Source organism: Suricata suricatta, chromosome 9, assembly GCF_006229205.1.
Source record: "Suricata suricatta isolate VVHF042 chromosome 9, meerkat_22Aug2017_6uvM2_HiC, whole genome shotgun sequence".
In the NCBI taxonomy this organism is placed as follows: domain Eukaryota; kingdom Metazoa; phylum Chordata; class Mammalia; order Carnivora; family Herpestidae; genus Suricata; species Suricata suricatta.
Window position 1 is genome coordinate 9,533,933 of NC_043708.1, and position 22,753 is coordinate 9,556,685.

The window sequence follows — 22,753 nt, forward strand, 5'->3', positions numbered from 1 at the left end:
TAAACTTTTTTTTTTGGTAATAATACAATGTAAGCATTGTAGTTTTTTCAACTTTGTAATTTTGAAATAATTATAGAATTACAGGGAGTTGAGAAGCTAGTACACAGAGATTCTATGCTCCCTGCACCCAATTTCTTCCAGTGACCACATCACCTGTAGTGATAAGACAAAAACTAGAAAATCTGCATCGGTAGAAGGTGTGTGTAGAGATCCGTCATTTTATTACATGTGTAACCACAATTGCGATTGAGACACAATGATTCCATCACCACAAAGGTTTCCTTTGTGCCACTCCTCCATCGTCACACTCGCCTCTAACCATGCCCTCCTTCCTAATCTCTGGGAACCGCAAATTTGTTCTCCATCTTATAATTTTGTCTTTTCAAGACTGTTACATGCCTTTTATTTATTTTTTTAAGTTTATTTATTTTGAGAGAGAGAGAGAGAGAGGGAGAGGTGGGGAGGGGCAGAGAGAGAGAGAGAGAGAGAGAGAGAGAGAGCGAGCAGGAGAGGGGCAGAGAGAGATGGAGAGAGAATCCCAAGCAGGCTCTGCACTGTCAGCATGGAGCTCCATGAGGGGCTCACACTCATGAACCGTGAAATCATGACCTGAGCTGAAACCAAGAGAGTTGGACACTTAACGGATTGAGACCCCCCAGGCGCCCCTGTTATATGCCCTGTAGACATGGGCTTTTTTCACTTGATAAAATACCTTTTAATTCCATCCAAGTTGTGTGTGCCATTAATTCATTCCTTTCTAATGTTGAACAGATGTACCACAGGTTTTCCCCCCAGTTTTATTGAGATATAATTGACAAGATTGATAACACTGTAAAATTGCAAGGTGTACAACATAATGGCTTATTATATGTAGATATCACAAAATGATTACCACACACCACACTTTAACCGCCCACCTATCTTAGGACGTTTTGGTTCTTTCTAGTTTTAGTCTGTAACAAGTAAAGCTTCTATGAACTATGAACAGGTGCTATATGACAAGGTCAGTACGCATTGTCACTTTCGGTGCTGGGTTCAACTACAAAAGTGGATGGGGGAACCTGTCCTCAAGCCAAGGTCAACTGCTTTTTTCATTCATTCATTCAACAAACAGCTATGACTCCCTAAGTCAGCCAGACACAGACTAGGCATTTTAGGGGATACCAAGATGAATCTAAGGGGAATTCCTTGAGGAACTTGTAATCCAGGAGAAGTAAGACAAGAAGGTAAATCTCCCAGTCGAATGCAGAGCTGAAAGTGCTATACTCTATAGAGAACGCCTGGGTAATCCTAAAGAAGGAGATGCTTGTTGAACTAAATTATTAGAAATCTGAATTATACTTCACTTAACCTTGGCCACGAGTTTTAAGCAATGATCTGCAAAGAAATTCTCTCTCTCAGCCTCTTCAATTTCAATCCTTTTATACTTTAAAGGAGGCTTTGAGCGAAGTGTCACAATTTGAGACAATTTCCTTGCTAGGTCTAACACTCTTCAAGGAACCTGCTTTAGAAAAAGCAAGGAAACCCTGCACTTACTATTTTCTTCTCAGTATTTTGCCTTCACTAAAACAGACTCAGAAAGAATGCCATTTTAATGCCTCATCCATAATAATCAGGGAAAACAACACTCTGTTATCTTTTGAAAAAAAGAATGAATAAACAGAAACACCATTTAACATGATGTCAAAATTTCCACTTCACATGCAAATGTATAACTTCTCTTTCTTCTCCAGCTTAGGTCTGATCCAGGCTCTGAAGCATAGAGCTGGGGGGACGGGAGGTAATCTGCTCCTCACCTCTCTTTACTTCCTCCCCATATGGCTGCTTTTGGTGACTTCAGGGTCAACTGAGCAAAACCATAAGGGACAAAAGGGCAAAAGGCTACTTTAACTTAGCTGGTGCTTGCACATCTTTCTTGGCTGGCCCTCAGAGTTGTCCCCTCCAACATGGAGGACATCCAAACAAAAATTTCCCTTTTCTCTCTTAGAATACTGTGATGGTTAATTTTATACACCATAGGATGGGCTACTATGCCTGGATATTTGGTCAAACATTATCTAGATGTTTCTGTGAAGGTGTCTTTTTGGATTAGATTAGCATTTAAATCTGTGGATTTTGGGGAAGGATTACCTTCCACAGTGATGGTGGGCCCCATCTAACCAGTGGAAGGCATCACTAAAACAAAGACGGCATCCCTTCACTAAGAAGGGATTCTGCCCATTGGCTGCCTTTGAACTCTTCCCTGAGACTTCAGCCTGCTGGCCTACCTTATCTGAGTTTGGATATGTCAATCCTCCACAATCACTGTGAGCCACTTTCTTAAAATAAATTTCTCTCTGTACATACCTATCCTGTTGTCTTTATTTCTCTGGAGAACCCCAACACAGATGCTTTTGTCAGTTTTTCCGAGGCCTCATTGAGAATCTCCACCATGCCCCATTTTGACCCTTCAATAGGGCCCCCAAGTCCCACCATAGGACCTCCTGTTTCTAGCCACTTTCTGTTGAGGACCCTTTTCCCACCACACAGCCACGTTAGGCAAGGTTCAGAGTCAGGATGACGCCGCAATCCTCCAAGGTGTGTAACGAGCCCAGAGGGGACAGGACTCGGTTCTGCCGTGTAGTAGGGACATGCAGCCCTTCCCCGTCACTCTGCCATCTGGACAGCCTTAGTCTCTAGTCATCAGACTCCTTCAGATAACCACTTGGGCACAGGCTTTATGCCATCCAGCCTCTTGGAGATCCTTGCAATTTTCCTCAAGAAATGAGTTAACTTCTGTCCCATGGTGGCTCCAAGATGGGGTGGTCACTTGACCTAAACTTTATGAATTCCTTTAGGACTTTCCAAGATTACCAGACAGAGACAGCATGCGGGAAATGTTTCCCAGGTGGTGTGATGATGCCCACATCGAAAAAGGGTCATCGCCTACCCTGACGCTGATTTCTCTGCATATAACAGAGGAGCCAGTTTAGCTTGGTGATTAAAGCATGAGCTTTGGGGTCAGGCCAACCTAGCCTAACCATCAGTGAGCAATAGGCGAGGCATGAAAAGACTGTAGAAAACAGTACCTCTGATTCAGGCTGGTTGGGGTTGCAAATTAGATGCGAAAACGTTTGCAAAAGGCTCCAGACACACAGTAGGTACTTCATTTGTGGACAGCCATTGCACTAAAACTAGACTAAGAATACAAGAAAACTTGCATTCCGGTGCCCGAACTGCACTGAGCCCATTTGGACTCTAGACAGCGGATTCGCTGGCCTAGCATGTGGGACTCAACCTCACCTCCCGACGCCCCCCCCACCCAGGCCCACCCCCTCGCTCGGTCCCGCCCCCCTCGCTCGGTCCCGCCCCGCTCCGCTCCCGCTCCCGCCCCTTCATCGCGGAGTCCGAGATCCAGCCGTAGCAAGTCACGTAGCGGCGTCTAGCTGGGGGCGGGACTTCCTGCCGCAGGGCGCACGCGTGCGAGAGCGCAAGCCCCGCCCCGGAACTGCAGTCGTCGCTGCAGCTGCGGGAGTCGCGGAGGCGTGCGGGGTGCTCGGCCGGCGTGTGAGGGAGCAGCTGCGGCTTCTCCAGGTCAGTACCGGCGCCGGAGCGGGACCGGGGTCGGCCGCGGGCTTCATGCCGCGGGTCTGTGTAAGCTGCTGGGCTCTCGGGCCCCGAGAGGGCGGCCGGTGGCGCCGCGCCGGGGTCCCCAGCTGTGGGCGTCCAGGCTCTGTGTTGGCCTCGGCCTGTCTGCTTCGTGCGCCTGTCGTGCCTGAGGCGAGGCGCGAGCGGGGCCGAGCATCTCGCCCGCTGGGCCTGAGCGCCCCTGGCGCCGTGGAAGCCGGGTGCTGTGCGGCGGTGGCGTCGCCGGTGCTGCGGGGGACGTCTCCATGCGTGCTGACGTGCGGCGTCGTGCCCGGCGGCCACCGACGCGCGCCACCTGCCATTGGCGTAACGGTCCCCCAAGACAGTCCCTTCGTCATCCCCATTTTACAGGCGAGGACTCGGGGGTTCACGGAGACTGGGGACGTCCCACCACGGACCCGAAGCTGGTCCGGATTGGAAACTACGTTTTACCTTTGTCCTTCCTTTCGGGATCTGTCCTTTTTTTCTGGGCCTTTCTGGAAAGGGAGACGATGGATCGAGTTACCCTCAAGCGGCCTCTGTTGAAAAATGCATTTAAGTCACTGCCAGTGTAATGACAGAGCTGGATGGGCAAAGGCCAGGCGGGTGGCATAGGCGGTTTGGGCGTCTTGGAGCCAGACGTGAAGAGGGGGAAGGTCTGTGCCCGGATCAGAAGGCTGGCCTCCTGTCCCCTCGCGCGCAAGCCACCTCATTCTTAATTCGGCCTTCAAAATGACTTGGGTGTGGCAGGCTTTATTCTCCAGGTGCTACATAATTTTGTTTATATGCGTAAAGCATTTTGTGACTAAGATATTAGGCGGCCTCTCCTCCATTTTAAAAGACGATGACACCTGTGGTCCAGGAGGATTGGGCAGACCTGTCCGTGGAACACGAGCAGTTAAGTATTTGACAGTTAAGTATTTGGGTCTGGAATCCAAACCAGAGGTAGCGCGTGTCTGCTCCGTGTCCGGGGCGCCCTCGGTTCCAGGCCGGGCTGCCTAGGCTGTTGGTATGTTTCTGCTCTAACTCGACCTTCTCTGTGTCTGTATCCTCGATTCGAGGGGCCTGATACTGTATTCCGCTTAGAAAATGTCTGTTGCCTCCTACCCCTGTGCTTCTCAGTTGCCGACTTAATGGACCATTTCCTTCCTTCTCTTTTTCAGCAACCATGAAGTTGAAGGAAACAAAGTCAAGGCCCAAGCCACCAAGCTATGGCAAGTTTCAGACGAAGGGAATCAAAGTTGTGGGAAAATGGAAGCAGGTGAAGATTGACCCAAATATGTTTGTGGATGGGCAGATGGATGACTTGGTGTGCTTCGAGGAACTGACAGACTACCAGTTGGTGTCCCCTGGCAAGAATTCCTCCAGTCTTTTCTCCAAGGAGCCCAAGAAGAGAAAGGTACAGGCTGTCTCAGGAGAGGAGGAAGGAGAGTCTAGCTCCTCAAAGAAAAAGATAAAGTTGAAGAAGAATAAAGACATGGAAACCGGAGGGACCAGTGCCGAGGAGTTGGAGGTCAGAGCTGCTGAGCCCGAGCCCCAGGGACATGGCACAGTTTGTCCTGATCTGGAGGTAGAAGAGATGGTATCAGAAAGCTCATCCCAGACTGTTCCAAAAAAGAAGAAAAAGAAAGGGAAAAAAAAATTGGAGCCTTCCCAGGGTACTGTTCCAAAGGTGCCCAAAAAAACAAAGACATGGGTGCCTGAGACGCATGACCAGAAGGCGGACGTAACAGCCTGGAAAGACCTTTTTGTACCCAAGCCAGTTCTCCGAGCACTCAGCTTTCTAGGCTTCTCTGCACCTACACCAATCCAAGCTCTGACCTTGGCACCTGCCATCCGAGACAAACTGGACATCCTTGGGGCTGCTGAGACAGGTAGGGGCATTTTTAGCTGGCCAGGGCAAGATTGCTTCTGGGTTAGACTTTCGGCTGTTAAAAGGTTGGATGGCTGAGAGAGGGCAGTTTGGGGATATAACTGCAAAAGCAGTGTTGAATCAAGGTCATTAGAAGTCAGCCAGCTCTGGTTCAGAATCTGGCACTTAAAAAAAATTTTTTTTTGAACGTTTGTTTATTTTTGAAAGAGAGAGAGAGAGAGGGAAAGACAGGGCATGAGCAGAGGAGGGGCAGAGAGGGAGGCACAGAATCTGAAACCGGCTCCAGGCTCTGAGCTGTCAGCACATTGGGGCTCGAGTTCACGGACCGCGAGATCATGACCTGAGCTGAAGTCAGAGGCCCAGCTGACAGTTCCCCAGGCGCCCATGATCTGCCACTTTGTAATTGGTACCCTGGACAGGTCACTTCATCTCTCTGACCTCTGTAGGTCCCATTATAAAATGGAGGTAACAGCAGTACCTGCTTTTTTTGTTTTTTGTTTTTGACTTTGTGGGTTAAATGTAAAGTCATGGTAAAGTTTCCACAGTATGTTGTAAGTGATCTGCAAATGATAGTTGTTTCCTGTTCTTGAGCCTTTCTCAGTGGCCCAGAGGGGTAAAGTCGGGCTAAGCTCAGCCCTCCGGAGAGGTAGATCCTCATTAGTGTAAGGAACAAGTGTCTCATTCTCAAGAGTGGTCCAAGGGAAAAAGGGCTGCCTTGGGAGTTGGTGAGTTTCTGTCCTTGGAAAGATTGGAGTGTGTGGTAAATAACCGTTAGGTGGATTGCGTAGGTAGACGCCGGTGTGAGATGGCTGTTAGGACTAGGCATTGTTTAAAGTTCCCTCGTTCCTGGGCCACCTAAGACTTTGTGAAGCAGTGACGGGTTGACTTGCCCTCAACAGACTAAACTACTGACTGGAGGGCGGAGCTTGTGCTCTCTGAAGTCCAGCTCGACCAGAAGTAACCAAAAGAAGTGTACGTGTAATGTGAGCCACGTATGTAATTTTAAATTTCCTAGGAGCCATATTTTAAAAAGGTAAAAAGAAACAGGTAAAAGGTAAAAATTAATTTTAAAATATATTTGTTAATGTAATCAATTATAAAATTATTGAGCTATTGTATATTCTTATTTTTATGTTAAGTTGTTTAAATCTGACATTTTGAGCTTGCAGCACATCAGTTTAGAGTAATCACATTATGGGGCGCCTGGGTGGCTCAGGTGGTTAAGCATCTGACACTTGATTTTGGATCAGGTCATAATTTCGCAGTTGTGATATTGAGCCCCACATCAGGCTCTGCACTGACAGCGTGGAGCCTGCTTGGGATCTCTCTCCATCTCTCTCTGTCCTTCCTCTGCCACAGTTCTCTCTCTGTGTCTCCATGAATGAATGAATGAATGAATGAATGAATGAATAAAAAATCTTACAGAGGAACTGCATTTTAAGGGCTCGATAGCCATACATGGCTAGTGGCTATTCAGTGTGTGGCAAAGGACTAGACCATCTGGACACTTGGTGCCTTGGATTTCTGGAACGAGTGGTGGGGGCACTGTGGGTGAGGTCCTGTGTGAGAGTCACAGAGATGGAAGAGTAAGGAAGCCTCAGGGAAATGAAAGTAATAATAATTCAGGACATTTTCTTAGATAAGATGTATCATGCACTGCGTTAAGTACATTACATTGATGAACTCAGTTCTGACAACCACCCCGAGATAGCTTGCATTATTCTTCTCATCTTACTGTGGAGGAAACTCAGCCTCACAGAGGACAGTCTCCCTAAAACTGCTCGGCCGCAAGTGGTGGTGCCTGATGCCAGGCGCGTTCTGTGCTGTCAGGCAGCCTGCTGCACTGCCTGGGCACGCACAGAGGCCCGGAAGTGCGTTTCTGGAAGCGGAGGCAAGGTTGTGCAACCCACTGTCGCTGGACCCTGACGTTTGGATTTGTACCACAGCTCCTACCTGGGTATGCCTGTGGCATGCTGTGACTCTGCGGGTCCAAGACTCACAAAGGCTTCTGGGGCTGGCGACAAACTGCTGCCCGTACGGATAATGAATGTGTCCATCACCCCCAGAAGATGCTTTGGGCCCTTTTTGTAATCTCTCCTTTCCTGGGCCTTACGCCTTGTTCATTCCCAGACAACCTCTGGTATGCCTTCTGTCACTATAGATTAGTTCGTGTTTTCAACAATTTATATAATGGAATCCTACAATATGGATTTTAGAGACGAGGTGGGTGTTCTGGGACTTAACCATTTTTACAAGTACCAGTAGTTCATTCCTTTTTATTGCTGAGTAATATTCCAGTATATGGATAAAGCACAGTTAGGTTATCCATTGATGAATATTTTTGTTCTTTCTATTTTTTGGCTGTTACAAATAAAACTGTCGTAGGGGCACCTGGGTGGCTCAATCAGTTATGCATCGGACTCTTGAATTTGGCTTAGGTCATGATCTTGAGAGTTCGAGCCCCGTATCGGGCTCTCTGCTGTCAGCACGGAGCCTGCTTTGGATCCTCTCTCTCTCCATGCCCCTCCCCTACTTGTGCACACTTTCTCTCTCTTTCTTTCTCTTTTTCTCTCCCCCTCCCTCTCTCTCTCTCCCGCCAAAATAGATAAATATTTTTAAAAACTATCATAGATATTGGCCTATTATTCCTGTATGTGTATATGCTTTGATTTCTGTTGGGTAAATACCTGTGAAATGGCCAGGTCTTACGGTGAATATAACTTTTTAGGAGTTTCCCAAAGTGATTATACCATTTTACGTACCCATCAAGTTATGAGAGTTTGAATTGGTCCATGTCCTTGCCAATACTTGGTATGTACAGTCTTTAATTTTATGTTAGACTTTAAAACATTTTTGTGTTCTTTCCTTGTGACTTTAATTGACATTTCCCTAGTGAGTTGTTGAGCATCTTTTCAAGTGCCTGTTTGTCATCCATATTCCTTGGTGGCATCTTGTCAGTTCTCTTACCCATTAAAAAAATGTTTTTTAAATGTTTATTGGAGAGAACGAGAGTGCAAGCAGGGGAGGGACAGACAGAGAGGTTTCCTTTTAGTAGGATGGGTTTTAACTACAAATTTAATTGCTTTAATATATTAGAATATTTGTGTTACTTATTTTTTCTTGAGTGTTAATTTTCTTTGCAGTTTCATTCATTTCTGTTTGCTGTCCTTTGAAGCTCTGTTATACTTGTGTTTAAATGTTTAGGACTGTTACATCCTCTAAATGAATTTATTCTTTTCATTATGAAATGGCCCTCTTTATCCCCAGTCGTCTTTTTTCTAAAATCTTCTTTATCTCATATTAATATGCCTTTTCCAGCTTTATTTTGATTAATGTTAGCATAGTGTGGTTTTTTCAGACTTGTACTTTTATTTTTTTAAAGATTGTATTTTTAAGTAATCTCTACACCCAGTGTATGGCTTGAATTTACAGCCCTGAGAATGAGTCACATGCTCTGCCCTTGAGCTGGCCAGGCGACCCTCCTACATGTACTTTTAACCTGCTTATGTCTCTATTTAAAGTGGGTTTCTTGGAGGTTCTAGGTTGGGGAACACACCGGTGTGCTGGGAGGGTCGTGCGCCCCCGTTCTGCAGGGACAGAAGCCCTTGCTCTTGGGACCCTTCCAGACCTTGCCCTAGGTACCTCTTCATCTGGCTTTTCATCTTTATAAAATATGCTTTATATTAAACCGAGACCTGTAAGGAAAACAAACAAAATGGCCTTCTTGAGGACAGCATATATTTGGATCTTGCTGTTCAGTCAGTCTGACAGTCTTATTTGTTGAGGTCATTTATCTTTAATTTGATTATTGATAATGGTTGGGTTGTAGTATGTTGTTTTGCTATTTGCTATTCTTTTTCCTCTCCTTTTGGGTTGAATATTTTTTGTGACAACATTTTATGTCGTTTATTATTAGCTGTAACTCTGTTGTGTCCTTTTAGTGGTTGCTTTTGGATTCATAGTATAGATCTTTAATATGTTACAGCCTTTAAGTAATAATACACTATTTTATATATAGTATAAGAATCTTACAAAAATATATTTCCATTTCTCCTCTCCTTTGTGCTTTTTGTCTTATACTTTATATGTGTTAGTAATCCAAAATACATTTTTATACATAATAATTTTAAGTTGAAGTAAGTTTAAACTTAAGTAGTATGTGTAAGTAAAAGACCTCTTTCATATTTACCCACGTTATTGTCACCATTTTTGGTGTTCTCCCTTTGTACAGATCTGGAATTTCATCCAGCAGCATCTTTGGCACGGAAGACTTCCTTCAGTACTTCTTGTAGTCCAGGTCCTGCTGATGATAAATTATTCAGCTTTCGTGTGCTAAAATTAGTCTTTACTTTGCATTTGTTTTGAGAGGAATTTTTGCTAAGTGTAGAGTTCTATGTTGTCAGGTTTTTTTTTTTTTCAGGTGTTCAGGTAAAGATGTAATATTGTTTTCTAGCTTTGATGTTTTGTGATGAAAAGTGCCATTTTATCTGAAGTGTTATGGGTCTGTTTTGCTCTCTTACTATTCTTGTTTATAGTATACCTTGTTTTCTTGTGGGTTTTTTTTTTTTTAACAGAGCTGCTCATTTTCCTCTGAAAATTACTAGAGAGAATTCTTTGAGTCTTACAATACAGGTTTCTTCCTCCAGAGACCATTTATTTGCTTTTGCTTGGGGCATTAGAACGTTGAAACTGCTTTAACTTTTCAACTTGAGGTGGTTTGTATTAACCACCTGGAGGCTGTGAATTTGGGCTTCATGTACATTCAAAGGTCAGTTTGAAAATGTTCAAGCATGGATAAAAGTGTGCTGATTTAGCATTTTCTCAAAAACTAAGACAATGGTCTTTTCCCACCTTCTTCATCAAAGGTCTTGCAAAACTATACAGATTTCCATTCCTAGTACCCTAACGTGGTGGGGTTCCTTCACAACAGGGACAACACGCGCACACAGAACTCACCTGTCTGTTCAGAGTTTCAGCGCGTGGATTTTGTGCGTAGTGCCCGTTGGTGACCTGAGCCTCAGGGCTCGTCTGCCAGACTTCTTCTCCGGCTCTGAATTACAGGTGCCCTCTGGCGGCGGTGCTGCAGGGAAGCTGTGCCGGGTGGGGGAGCTTTGGGTTGGTCAGCCTGACACTTGGCTATTCCCGGATCCCTTAGTGTGTAAAAGACAGAGCCCCAGAGAAAGAATATGTGCGTTTGTGGATTCACACTGTTTCTGTTCTTGTTTTACTTCTAAGGAAGTGGAAAGACTCTTGCCTTTGCTATCCCAATGATCCATGTGGTACTGCAGTGGCAGGGGAGACAGAAGCCGCCTCCGGCTCAAACGGACCCAGGAGCGGTCTTTGGCGAGACTGGGACTGATCCTGGAACCGAGGCTGGAGTTTTGCCTGATGAGATTGGAATTGAGGGGGAAGCCCTGCCCAGGGATGCTGAAGTGAAGGCTAAAGCACCACCCAGCAAGGTCAAGAGCGGAGCTGCCGCGTCAGAGCAGGCGCTTCCCCTCTGCGATGATGATGCTGGTGAAGGACCGTCTTCCCTGACCAGGGAGAAGGCCATCCCCAAGCAGGACGAAGACAAAGAGGAAAAGCTTGATGAAGAGCAGACTGGAAGGTTACAGCGGGAGTTGGGTGGCAAAACTGCCACCTGTAAAGCACATCCAAAGCGCCCTCTACTTGGACTGGTTCTGACTCCCACTAGGGAGCTCGCTGTTCAGGTCAAGCAGCATATTGATGCTGTGGCCAAGTTTACAGGTGAGGTTTGTTTAATTCCATATGATAAACGTCCTGAGAGGATCCTAGATACGGGGGTGGCAAAGGTGAAGGAGCATGGCTCCTTCCCTTCAGGGGAGTTGTTCTCATCTGCCAGAGAATTAAGCCTTACAGAAATTGAGTGACTTTTGTCCCTTCTCCCAAGGGTGACATGTAGCTAGTGGCATTTGAGATGCATAGGAAATTAGTTATTTATTGTATATGGGGGATGCTTAGGCTAGGCAGAGATGGGCAAAGTAACTCTTTTTGTAAATAAAGTGCAACCACACCCATTTGTTTACATCATGTCTGTGGCTGCTTTTGCACTGTCAGGGCAGAAGGAAGTGATGTCCACTTAACTCGGTAGGCCAGAATGTTCACTGTGGACCCTTTAAGAACAAGCTCCCCAGCCTCTGCCTTAGGGCCATTAGAGCTTCCTCTCCCGGGGAGCTCCTTTTGGGGTGGGCCGCAAGGTATGAATTTTAACTTTATGATAAAAGCAGCGTTTACTTACCAAGCTCTTACTGTGCCAGGCACTTTGCTAATAAGCACTTTGCCTGCATGATCCTGTGTTTCTTTCCACATTGGATACCTTGAGATGTCTCCACGAGAGAGAACAGAACAGTGGCTGTTAGAGGAGGTTCAGATTAATTCTAATTGAGGGGGATGGGCAGGGCTTCCTAGGGCGGTGTGTGACAGCTGCAGAGTGACATCATTCCCAGCACTGTGCACTGCTGCCCAGTTTTCCAGGAACTTTGGGTGTAAGCATGCCTGGGGTCGAATCCAGGTCTTCTGTTGTTGATAGAGGGGAGGGCGTAGAAAGAAATGAGGTTGGGGAAGCACGCAAGGCCTAGGTCACAGGAGACTTGATGTGCCTTCTAGGAGTGGCAGCCACAGTTAGGCCAGGCCCACTCTTTTAGTGCCCCCCTAAAAGAGAGGGGAACTGTCCTGGTGATTGATTGTCTCTGCTACTCTGGGAGCACCCATGGCAGCCATGGCAGAAAATAAGCAGCCGGACCGAATAACAGGGTCCCTTCTGTTCTGTGTGCCATAGGGATTAAAACCGCTATTTTGGTTGGTGGAATGTCTGCGCAGAAACAGCAGAGGATGCTGAACCGCCAGCCAGAGATTGTGATCGCCACTCCGGGCCGCCTGTGGGAGCTAATTAAAGAAAAGCACCCTCATTTGAGCAATCTTAAGCAGCTCAGGTAAGTGACAGTATCTCTCCTTTCCCTTTCCCTCCCTTTCTGAAGAGGGCCTGAGGTAGCATGGTAGTGTATGCAGTACCTTCTCCTCATCACTAAGTGCCCCGGTGTGGAACCAGCAGACTTTGGCCTTTAGGAAACCAACTGTGCGTGAGGGAGATTAGGTGAGGCCGTGGAGGTGGTGGTGGTGCGTGTGTGTGTGTGTGTGTGTGTGTGTGTGTGTGTGTGTGTGAGGGCTGGGGTGGTGGTCGAGTGTGCTGTAAGTGACTCCTGCTGCTGACCAGGTTAAGTGTGTGTGTCTGGATCTGCAGGTGCCTGGTGGTCGATGAGGCTGATCGGATGGTTGAGAAGGGCCACTTTGCTGAGCTCTCACAGCTGCTGGAGATGCTCAGTGACTCCCAGTACAATCCAAAGAGACAGACGCTTATTTTTTCTGCCACGCTGACCCTGGTACATCAAGCTCCTGCTCGAATCCTTCATAAGAAGCACACGAAGAAAATTGACAAAACTGCCAAACTTGATCTCCTCGTGCAGAAGATTGGCATGAGGGGCAAGCCCAAGGTCATTGATCTCACCAGAAATGAGGCCACAGTGGAGACACTGACAGAGACGAAGATTCACTGTGAGGCTGACGAGAAAGACTTCTATCTGTACTACTTCCTGATGCAGTACCCAGGCCGCACCTTAGTGTTTGCCAACAGTATCTCCTGCATCAAACGCCTCTCTGGGCTCCTCAAAGTCCTGGATATCATGCCACTGACCTTACATGCTTGCATGCACCAGAAGCAGAGGCTCAGAAACCTGGAGCAGTTTGCCCGTCTGGAAGAGTAAGTCGGGCCTGTATGCAGAGGCCAGGCTCTAGCCATTACAGCAAGGCTGTGGGGATGGTGGGAGAGGGTGGGAAGCGGCCTTCTGACCTGGAGGCCTTCTCCGTAGAAGGTTGACCTTTTCTGCACATCACAAAGCAGGCTTACTCTCACTAATGAATTTGTTTGCTAATAGTGTCCAATAGAAACTTTCTTAACAGTGAGTAATGATCGGGGCTCCTGGGTGGCTCAGTCAGTTAAGCTCTTGATTTCAGCTCAGGCAGTGATCTCACGGTTGTGGGATCAAGTCTGGAGCCTGCTTAAGATGTTCTCTTTGCATCTGTCTCTGCTCCTGCGTGCGCGCTCTCGCTCTCAAAAAATAATAATGAGTAACGGTTACGGTAATACTGTTATTGAACACTTAATAATAGAGTATTACACTGGCATTTTAGATACGTTATCACATTCATTGAATTTTAACATTCTTGTGAAGGAGCAGAATAGATTCATGGGTAAAAAGAGACTGGAACCAGAGTGTTTGAGATCAAGACTTTGGCTGTGCCTCTTCTAGCTGACCAAATTACTTTAGTTGTGTTTCACTTTTTTCATCATTAGCATAACGGTATAGTAATAGAAGCTAATTGTGAGGTTGTTAGGTAGGTTAAGTGCATTTATACATAAAAAGTATTCAGAACCATGCTTGGTCCACAGTGTGCCCTTGCTGAATGTTAGCCTTAATACTTAGTACGGGTCATTCACTATCATCATTCTCGTACTGTAGATTGAAAAAAGTAAGATCTAAGAAAGCTAATCAGCTTGCCCAAGGTTTCTCATCCTGACAGTGACAGAGCTGGGCCTCAGACATGCCTGTCAGGCCCAGAGCGCATGCTGTGTCCTGCTGTGCTGTCACTGTGCGTCTCTTCTTGGGCCAGACTGAAGCTCAGGCACTGTGTGCGTGTTGTCGGGAAGAAGGGCCTGTGAAGTTGAGGTTGAGTCTAGATCGACTTTTGCACAGTGTTTTGTCACACCTCCCATGGAATGTTGCTAGGTAGAAATTAGTGGTTTACTTGATCAGAGATTAGGAAACTATGGCCCATGGACCAAATCTGGCTCACTGCTAGCTTTTATAAGTACAGTTTTATTGGAACGCAGCAAGGCCATTTATATATTGTCTCTGGCTGCTTTTGTACAGAGAATAGCAAAAGTTGAGTAGTTTCAAAGAGACTATCCCTTGCAAAGCCCAGAATAATTTACCGTTTGGCACTTTACATAAAAAGTTGCTGCCCTTGACTTAGAGCCGTGATTTTATGTTTTATAAACTTTAATGTGCATCACATTCTCGAGCCCTACCTGGGAGTGGGGGTTCTGAAAGGCCCAGAATCTCACATGTTGAAGACCTACTCAGGTGCTTTTGACTTTCCTCGAGCTATGCATACGTTAAGAAACATAACCCAGTGAAATGATCTCATGCTTACTCTGAACCGGGCACTGTTGTAGGTAGTGGAACTGTTCACTAACAGTGCCAAGTCCTTGCTGTTACGGGGCTTGCATTCCAGTGGAGGGAGATGATAAATTGAAAAGCACGTACGTAGTTGTCCGGCTGTGCTGAGTGCCGAGGAGCAAAGTTGTGCAGACTGGATGTGGTCAGGGAGGCTTCTCTGAGGAGGATTGTAGCGGAGTGTGGACAGAGCAGGGCCACCTGAATGTCTGAGGAAGCCCTTGTAAGGCCTCAGGGGCAGCAAGGACAAAGGCTTAGAGGCCAGAGCATATTTGGCATGTTTGAAGCAAAGCGAGTAGGTCTGTGTGTGTGGATGGAGGGAAGGAAGAGGGAGGGTGACCGAAGATGAGGTCACTGACCTAGGATATGCGTGGCCTCATTTAAGTTACTGGAGATGTCGTTTTTATTGCGGAGTGTGGCTTGTTGACTGCAGTCAGTGAGGCCCCTCGTTGGATCCTGGCTTCACAAGTGAATAGCCCTGTTTGTGCCTTGGGAAGTTAATCTCCCGGAGCCTCAGTGTCTTCATCTAGTGTATTCAGCTGGTGGTAAGAATTTGATTAATGATAGCTGTTGGTTATTATTAATGAGCTTGTCTCTCCACCACAGTTGTGTTCTCCTGGCAACAGATGTGGCAGCTCGGGGTCTGGATATTCCTAAGGTCCAGCATGTCATCCATTACCAGGTAGGCACATCAGGGAAGTTGTTGTATCAAAAGGGGAATGTTTTAAGCGAAGTTTCGGGGAGGGCAGTGGGGGAGGAGGAATTGTTGGTCCTAAGGGCTCATGCAGCAGAGTACCACTGGCATCTAGTGACCAACTAGCTGCTGCCACTTTCAGAATACTTGTGAGATTTATTCTTTTTTTTTAAATATATAATTTATTGTCAAGTTAGCTAACTGATGGTGTATGCAGTGTGCTCTTGGTTTTGGGGGTAGATTGTCCTGATTCATCGCTTACATACGACACCCAGTGCTCATCCCAACAAATGCCCTCCTCAGTGCCCATCACTCATTTCCCCCTCTCCCCAACTCCTCCCATCAACCCTCAGTTTGTTTTCTGCATCCAAGAGTTTATGAGATATATTCTTAAAAATCTTGGCACTTCTGGTGTCTCCTAATTCCTCTCTCTGATTTGGGCAAACTAATTGATATTGGCAGGTTAGAGGCTTTCTTCCATGGAAGGGGCATAGTAGCATGTGAACTGGCTATCCTGGTAGAGAGAAGTCAAAGAGTGCGGTGGCTAAGACCTGCCTGGGCTTAAATCCTGCCCATGGAACCTTGAGCAAGCTCTTTTAGTCTCTTTATACCTCATGTTTTTATTTGTTAAATGGAAGTTTTTATACTATCTACTTTCCTAAGTTCTTACTAAAATAAACGAAATAATTATGTGTGGAGAGCTTAGAAAAACACAGGGCACATCCTAAGCACTTAGTAAATGCTAGCTGCTGTTGATACTGACGTTAATGTTAGTGCATGCACCTGGTCAGCATTAGCATAGAGCAGTATAGATTAGGAATACGGGCTCCAGAACTACACTTGCAGGGTTTGAATGCTTGTGGCCTGCCTCATAGTTGGTTAGCTTTGCATACTGCTTAGCATCTCTGGTTTCAGAGTCGTTGTTTGTAAACGGAGTGATAGTGCTGCTGAACCCCTCAGGGGATGATGAGAACGAAGTACTCAGGAAATGGTAGCTATCTGGTGTTATTATTTCTTCTTTCTAATTCTTCATGCCTTAAAAAGTCTTTCAGAATGCCAGTTCAGTTTAGCAAATCCTTCTTCATCTTTTTTTGGGGGGAAAGAGGCTGAGTCTGTTTTTGTGGGAGATATCCAGATGAACGAAACTCAGTCTTGGCCCCAGAGAAGTATCCCATCCGCTAGAGGAGATGCGATGACCGTAGCCATAAGGTGAGGCGGAACGTGTTGGAAAGTCGTAAAATATAATGGGAGAGAAAGGTGACTTCTAGTTTGGGAGGTTGGAGCGAGCTCTCTAAAAGATGCTTTGCGTTTAAGGATGGGGAAGATCTGGCTATGTAGAGGTGGAAGGAGGAAAGAACATGTGGAAGTGGGCAGTTGGCCATGAGTGGCGGGGGCTATGTTGGGAGAACAAAGTCAGGAATGACTAATAGACCTCGTCTCTGGCACCATCGTGAGTAGTTCATGGTGGTGCCGAGAGCTGCGCTGGAAATGCCCGTATTATCCGGCCTCGGCGGAGAAGGCCGGCCCTGATCAGCGGTGTGTGCCACAGCAGTGGGGGAGGGACTGTCAGCGCCGGCGCCACACCTGCGGACACGTCCAGTGCATATCAGCGTGGACTTCGAAGCTGGACTGCTGTGGCTCAGATCCTGGCTCCGCTGTTTAATTCTGCTGTTCGTTGGGGGGTATTGCGTGACATCGGTGCGTGTCCGTTCCTGGTCTGTAACGTGCATAATCGTGGAAGCATCTATTTTGTGTTACTGTTTGTGACGAGTAAGTGGGGTAATACATGCAAATGCTCTAAATCGCCCGGCCCGTTGTAACTGCTCAGTAAATGTTCTGATTTCCGTGTTCAGTCCTTCACACAGAGTTACTGAAGAATCAGCAGGTTCTTCAGTTTGAGTGGAAATTCTGGTCAGAGCTTTGACTCTGTAATATTAACAGTGGCAGTTTTGGGTTGGGTCAGGGGGAGTGGGGAGGACTAGGGAAGAACTAAGAAGTGACTGTCATTGTTCTGTTGAGTGGTCATGAGGGTCTGGGCAGGGGGCATGGGAAGGCAGGCCCTGCACAGTGAATGCGCTGAAGAATTAGGACTAAGGGAGAAGGGCTGGGTCTGTCCGCACTGCCGGAGAGGTTTCCGCTGCCCGGCTGGGAGGGAGGGAGGACCGGCACTGGCTTGCTGGCCGTGGGGGGAAGAGCGTGGCGGCAGATGGCCACACGTGCACTTCTTGGTTCCACCTTTGGCAGGTTCCTCGCACCTCGGAGATCTATGTCCACCGAAGTGGCCGAACTGCTCGCGCCACCAATGAAGGCCTCAGCCTGATGCTGATTGGGCCTGAGGATGTGGTCAACTTTAAGAAGATTTATAAAACCCTCAAGAAAGATGAGGACATCCCACTGTTTCCTGTGCAGACGAAGTACATGGATGCAGTCAAGGTAAAAATAAAAGTTAAAAACCCGGTGCTAATGAGGGAAGGGATCGTGCTGTGCCCTAACCTTGCTGCGAGGCTCTGGCAGGAGACACCCCAGAAACTAAGTAATGGTTCTGCCAACAGCTAAATGGGCAGATTTGTTAAAAAGAGAGAGAGAAAGGAAGGGAGGGAGGGAGGGAGGGAAGGAGGAAGGAAGGAAGGAAGAAAGAAAGAAATGGGGGCACTGGCTGTGTACAAGAGAGGGAGATGAGTAGCCAAAAACCTGGGGAGTTTTCTTCCTGAGCCCTGTCCTCACTGCCTGCCCCTGGAGCCTCCACCATGCCCTGCGTCCCCTGGACAAGGACCACGAGGGTGGCTGCCTGGACATCTCAGCTGCTGGTGTTAGGGAAGTAAGGTCAGCTTGTCTTGCTGAGGTGCGTACTGAAGGTTTGTCACATTCCTGAAGCAAATGCCAGTAGTTCCTACCTTAGGGGTTTTACATTTTACATTTACATTTAACTCGGCAAGCATTCAACTGAGTGGGTGCTGCTAACCGTGGGCCATCGTGTGTCCGGTACCAGAGTGGCGTGGGTTTTCTTCCATAGAGTCCACTGGCTCGTGAGGCAGGCTGAGCCTGTGCTGAAGTTTAGGTACAAGTGGAACACCATGGCACTGGTGGCCGTTCTGGTTATACTGGTAGGAGAAGCGGTTTCCTCAAGCCTCTTGCCTGCGGAGAGGTGGAGAGCAGAGAGAATTCCAGGGACTGAGGGAGCAAAGTGTGGAACCGTTCAGGAACCGTTGGCTCCTCTGGCTTGAAAGGAATGGTAGCCATGTGGGGAAGTGCAGCGGGAGGCGAGCTTGGAAGGATGGAGAGGACAGGACTCCGTCAGGAGAGTTGGCAGCCACCCTGGCTTCCCGTGGCTTCTTTCCCCCACACCACAAGGTCCCTTCCATTTTTCCCGTGCTGCCCGTCATTGCAGTCAGGCCCCAGCACCCACGAGCAGGAGGGTTGAAATGTTTTTGGCACAGGGCGACGTGGAAGACAGAAGGCATTTCTGTGAGTTTGTCGTCCCCGTGATCAGTCACAGTGGGGCCCTAACTTGGGGCTGTTGGGGTGTTTGAGGGCCCCAGGTCAGCTCAAGCGCTGTCGGTGGTGTCTGGGAAGAGGCCCCTTGGGACACCTGGAGGTGGCGGGCCGGCCGGGGTGGGCTTCCAGCGGGGGGGCTGGTCAGGCTTGTTGTTTGGAAAGCTGGCTCTTGTCAGGAACCAAAACGAATTCACGCTGATGGGAGCAGATCTCAGGAGCTTTTTTGAAAAACAACTTCTATAAGCCTTTGCTTCCCAGAGGCTGAACCCTCTGTCAAATGAACGCTTTCCACTCCTTTCCCCCAGGGACGAATACATTTAGCTCGACAGATTGAGAAAGCTGAATATCGGAACTTCCAGGCATGTCTGCACAACTCTTGGATGGAGCAGGCAGCAGCTGCCCTTGAGATTGAGCTGGAGGAAGAGATGTACAAGGGTGAGTGGGCCGGGTGGGGCTCGAAGGATACGTTCCGCATTTTCCTTCCAACTCGTGTGCAGGTGGAGCTGCTCACATCCATGGGTCCTTTTAAAATCAGCAAGATGCCTTTTCCTTCTTTGCAACAGGCTTCAGGCCCAGATGAGTCTATAGCCCTTGGCCTGTGTTCCCTGTGTCTTACTCGGCTGGCGCCATCACTGCCCCCTTCATGTGGAAAGGCAGGGGAGTCCAGCAACATTAGTGTAGGTTCTGTGGCCTGGCAGCCCGTGCTGGCCCATACCCTTGACTGGCTGGGTGACCAGGTTGAGTTCCTTAATCCCTCTTTTGTACCTAGGCTGTCCTCATTTATAAGATGCGTGTCATAAAGTTTCTACCTCATGGAGTTATTGCAAAGATGGCTTGAGTTGTGGAGGGTAAAGTGCCTAGAACTGTGGCCAGTAGAAAGTACGATACATTTTAAGTTGTTTGTGATCATTATTGTTACATACTGCGACACTGTTCATCATCTCCTTTGACCTTGGTGGTCTCCGGACTAAACAGCAGGAATTACTGTCCTTGTACACATGAAAACTAGAGGCTCACAGAAAAGGAACGGTTTGTACAGGGAAACTGCTCTACCACCGGGCCTTTCCTGAGCCCCTCCTCTGAACATGGTGGGCAAGAGCCTGAGGATCCAGGGATGAGTCTGTGCGGTCCCTGCCCTAGGAAAGCTCTCGAGTCTAAGAAGTGACAGAACCAAATCTAAAACTGACAACACCAGAGTTAGATCCAGTGTTCTTTCCATCCCACAAGTGGGCAGCTCAGCTGAGGTGTTGGCTTTCTCGGTGCCAAAGCCAGCAGATCAGGAGGCTGAAACTGCTCACTGTGGAAGCTGAGAACCAAATCAGTGGGCTTGGTGACAAGGAGCTGTTCCTCCTGTTAGCTCGGGCTTGGGCTGTTGACGGGTCAGGCTCTGGCTTCCCTTCCTGAGCGCAGGCCGTGGCGGCTTCCACAGGTGCAGTCGTGCTGATGGTGAGGCGCGGGAGGACTGGGCTGCAGACGGTGCGTGCACACGGGCTCCTGGGGACTCTGTCCCTGAGTCACAGAGTCACAGGAAGGAAATTGGTCTTCAAGTCAGGAAACTTGGGTGAAATCTTGGTTTGACAGCTAACTAGCTAGCTCTGTGATCTTCAGCAAGTGACTTCGACTATAAAATGGAGAGGGTTCTGGTCTTAGAAGCTTTTTTCCTTTTCTTTTCTTTATTTTTGAGGAGTGAAGACACGGCCCTGAGCATCCCTCCTAAACTATGTTGGAAGATAGCCAGCACTGGCTTCTGTAGAGAACTTTTGAGCCTTGCTTCCCCAAGAGTTCTGAAACATTTTTCATCACAAGTATCCATCGGGAAACAAAAAGCTTCTATAAATCACAGTGAATATGATGTTTTGTATTGTGTTTTAAGGAAGAAAAGCTGACCAACAAGAAGAGCATAGGAGACAGAAGCAGCTGAAGGTCCTGAAGAAGGAGCTGCGCCACTTACTCTCCCAGCCCTTGTTCACAGATGACCTGAAAACCAAGTATCCAACTCAGTCTGGCCGGCTGCCCGCGCTCATGTCTGCCCCCAGAAATGGCGAGTCTGCTTTGAGCTGCCTGGCCAAACAGAAGAAGAAGAAGAAGAAGAAGCCGCCGAAAGAGCAGCAACAGGAACAACCGCAGCCAAGTACAAGTGCAGGTTAACACCCTCCAGGTCAGAGTCTGGGTGGCGGCACGTTGTCTGTGTTCTCTGCTTAGATCTTCCCACTTCGCGTTTCACTCCGCCATCCACCCCGGTTCTAAAACTCCCCCTCTTCCTTGGTGCCCCCACGGCAGGTGAGACCTCCCGCACGGTTGTGATGTTTTGGGGTAAGAATTCTGTGCAGCAGCTTATATATTTCTGTATTCTGGTGTGTACAGGCTTCTTGTATGTTCAGCTTGATTTCCTCAATTAAAAACAGGAGTCAGAACCAGCACGTTGTCCTGGTTTTTAGCTGGAATGTAGCCGTGCTCATCCTCTGGCTGCAGGAGGCATGTGGGGGTGTCTCATCCCACCGACAGTGTGGGCGGGGCGGGACGCCTTCTCTCGTGTTCCTGCTTTTCTCCACAGCACAACGCTAACGGCTCTTGAGTTCTCTACTCACCCACTCACAGCCTCTGCCTTGTCTGAGCCACCCTGCAAGATGGGGCAGGGAAGAGGTCGGCCTTCTCCCGTTCCAGGAGAACACAGGCTTCCTTAACTTCAGAGCCACTTGGGGGGAAGTCAGTAACAGCGGGCTGCGCCTGCCACTGTGAGGGGCTCGGGCTCGGGCGCTGGCCAGTTTCTCCAGCCTCTTCGCTCCCCTCCTGTGTGTGGCTGAATGGATTGTTGCCTGTGGGTTCCCTGTGCCCCTTCCCTTGTCCTGAGCCTTTATACAAGCTTTTCCCTCTGCCTGCTTGGCCTTTCCCATCCCTGAGCACTGCTCTGTGTACTCTAGGTCCCTGAGCCCCCAGGAGGGCATAGGGTCCTGTGGGCTCCCATAGCAGCCGTGCTCACCCTCTTCCTAGCACTTGGCACACTGCATGGTCTCTGCTGAGCCTCCTGACAGCATAGGCCGTTCTTATTATCTCTGCAGCCCTTGGGCTTAGGTCGGGGCGTTGTGTGAGCACGTGCTGAGGGGACTGGTGACCTCTTGGGGACACCCCAGCTTTCTCTGGGTTAGACTAGGTGAGTAGCCGCAATTGCCAGAGAAGCACAGATTTGTCACAGCTAAGTCTGGGCTTCTAGACAGGTGTCCCCTTGGCCTCACAGTTGACAAGGTTGGCAGGATGCGGCAGTGTTCCCTCAGCCCCTCTGGGTAACAACAGCGGAACAGCTCTCCTGAATTCAGAAGCAGGTATCATTGAGAGTTGACCTAGTACCAAGCACTAGTAGGCACTTTGTTTTATCATTTAGTTTGACCGGGGTCCTGAGCTACAAGTCCCGGTAACTTTCTGTAGTTGAGAAAGTGGATACTGAGTGGTTAAGACTTGCTCAGGATCGCGGAGCAGCAGACTTGGGATTAGAACTGAGGGTTTTTCTTACGGGCTCGGGGCAAGTTCAGAAAGCAGCTTCAGGAAAGTCTCCCCAGGGTCACCAGTGGCCTGGAGAGGAGAATGCAGTAGGAAACAGTCCTACTCTGAGTGACAGCTGTCGGAAGAGGCAGGGGACTCTCCACTATCTAAATAGTACAGGGGAGGGTTACACAGGTTTAGGGAACCTTAGCGGCACGTGCGCCATGAGCGGATCACAAACAGATTCAGTGATGTCTGCTGACATCCTGCTCTTGTCTCCCAACAGCACATTCTTTCTGGGTTTTGGTGGGGTGACATGTTACAGGGGTGGCTCTTAAAAGATAAGGTCAGCCT

The 22,753-nt window shown here is 48.1% G+C and overlaps 1 protein-coding gene across 1 annotated transcript; it reads left to right on the top strand.

Annotated features, from left to right (window-relative positions):
- The first annotated feature begins 3,464 nt into the window (after positions 1-3,464).
- DDX24 (DEAD-box helicase 24) lies at positions 3,465-21,339 on the top strand. Its single transcript, XM_029950291.1, has 9 exons — positions 3,465-3,573; positions 4,770-5,480; positions 10,715-11,227; positions 12,279-12,432; positions 12,741-13,256; positions 15,340-15,415; positions 17,672-17,860; positions 19,228-19,357; positions 20,796-21,339. Exons 2-9 carry the CDS (start codon positions 4,775-4,777, stop codon positions 21,068-21,070), a joined length of 2,559 nt encoding a protein of 852 aa, XP_029806151.1. The 5' UTR covers positions 3,465-3,573; positions 4,770-4,774; the 3' UTR covers positions 21,071-21,339.
- Positions 21,340-22,753: the final 1,414 nt, after the last annotated feature.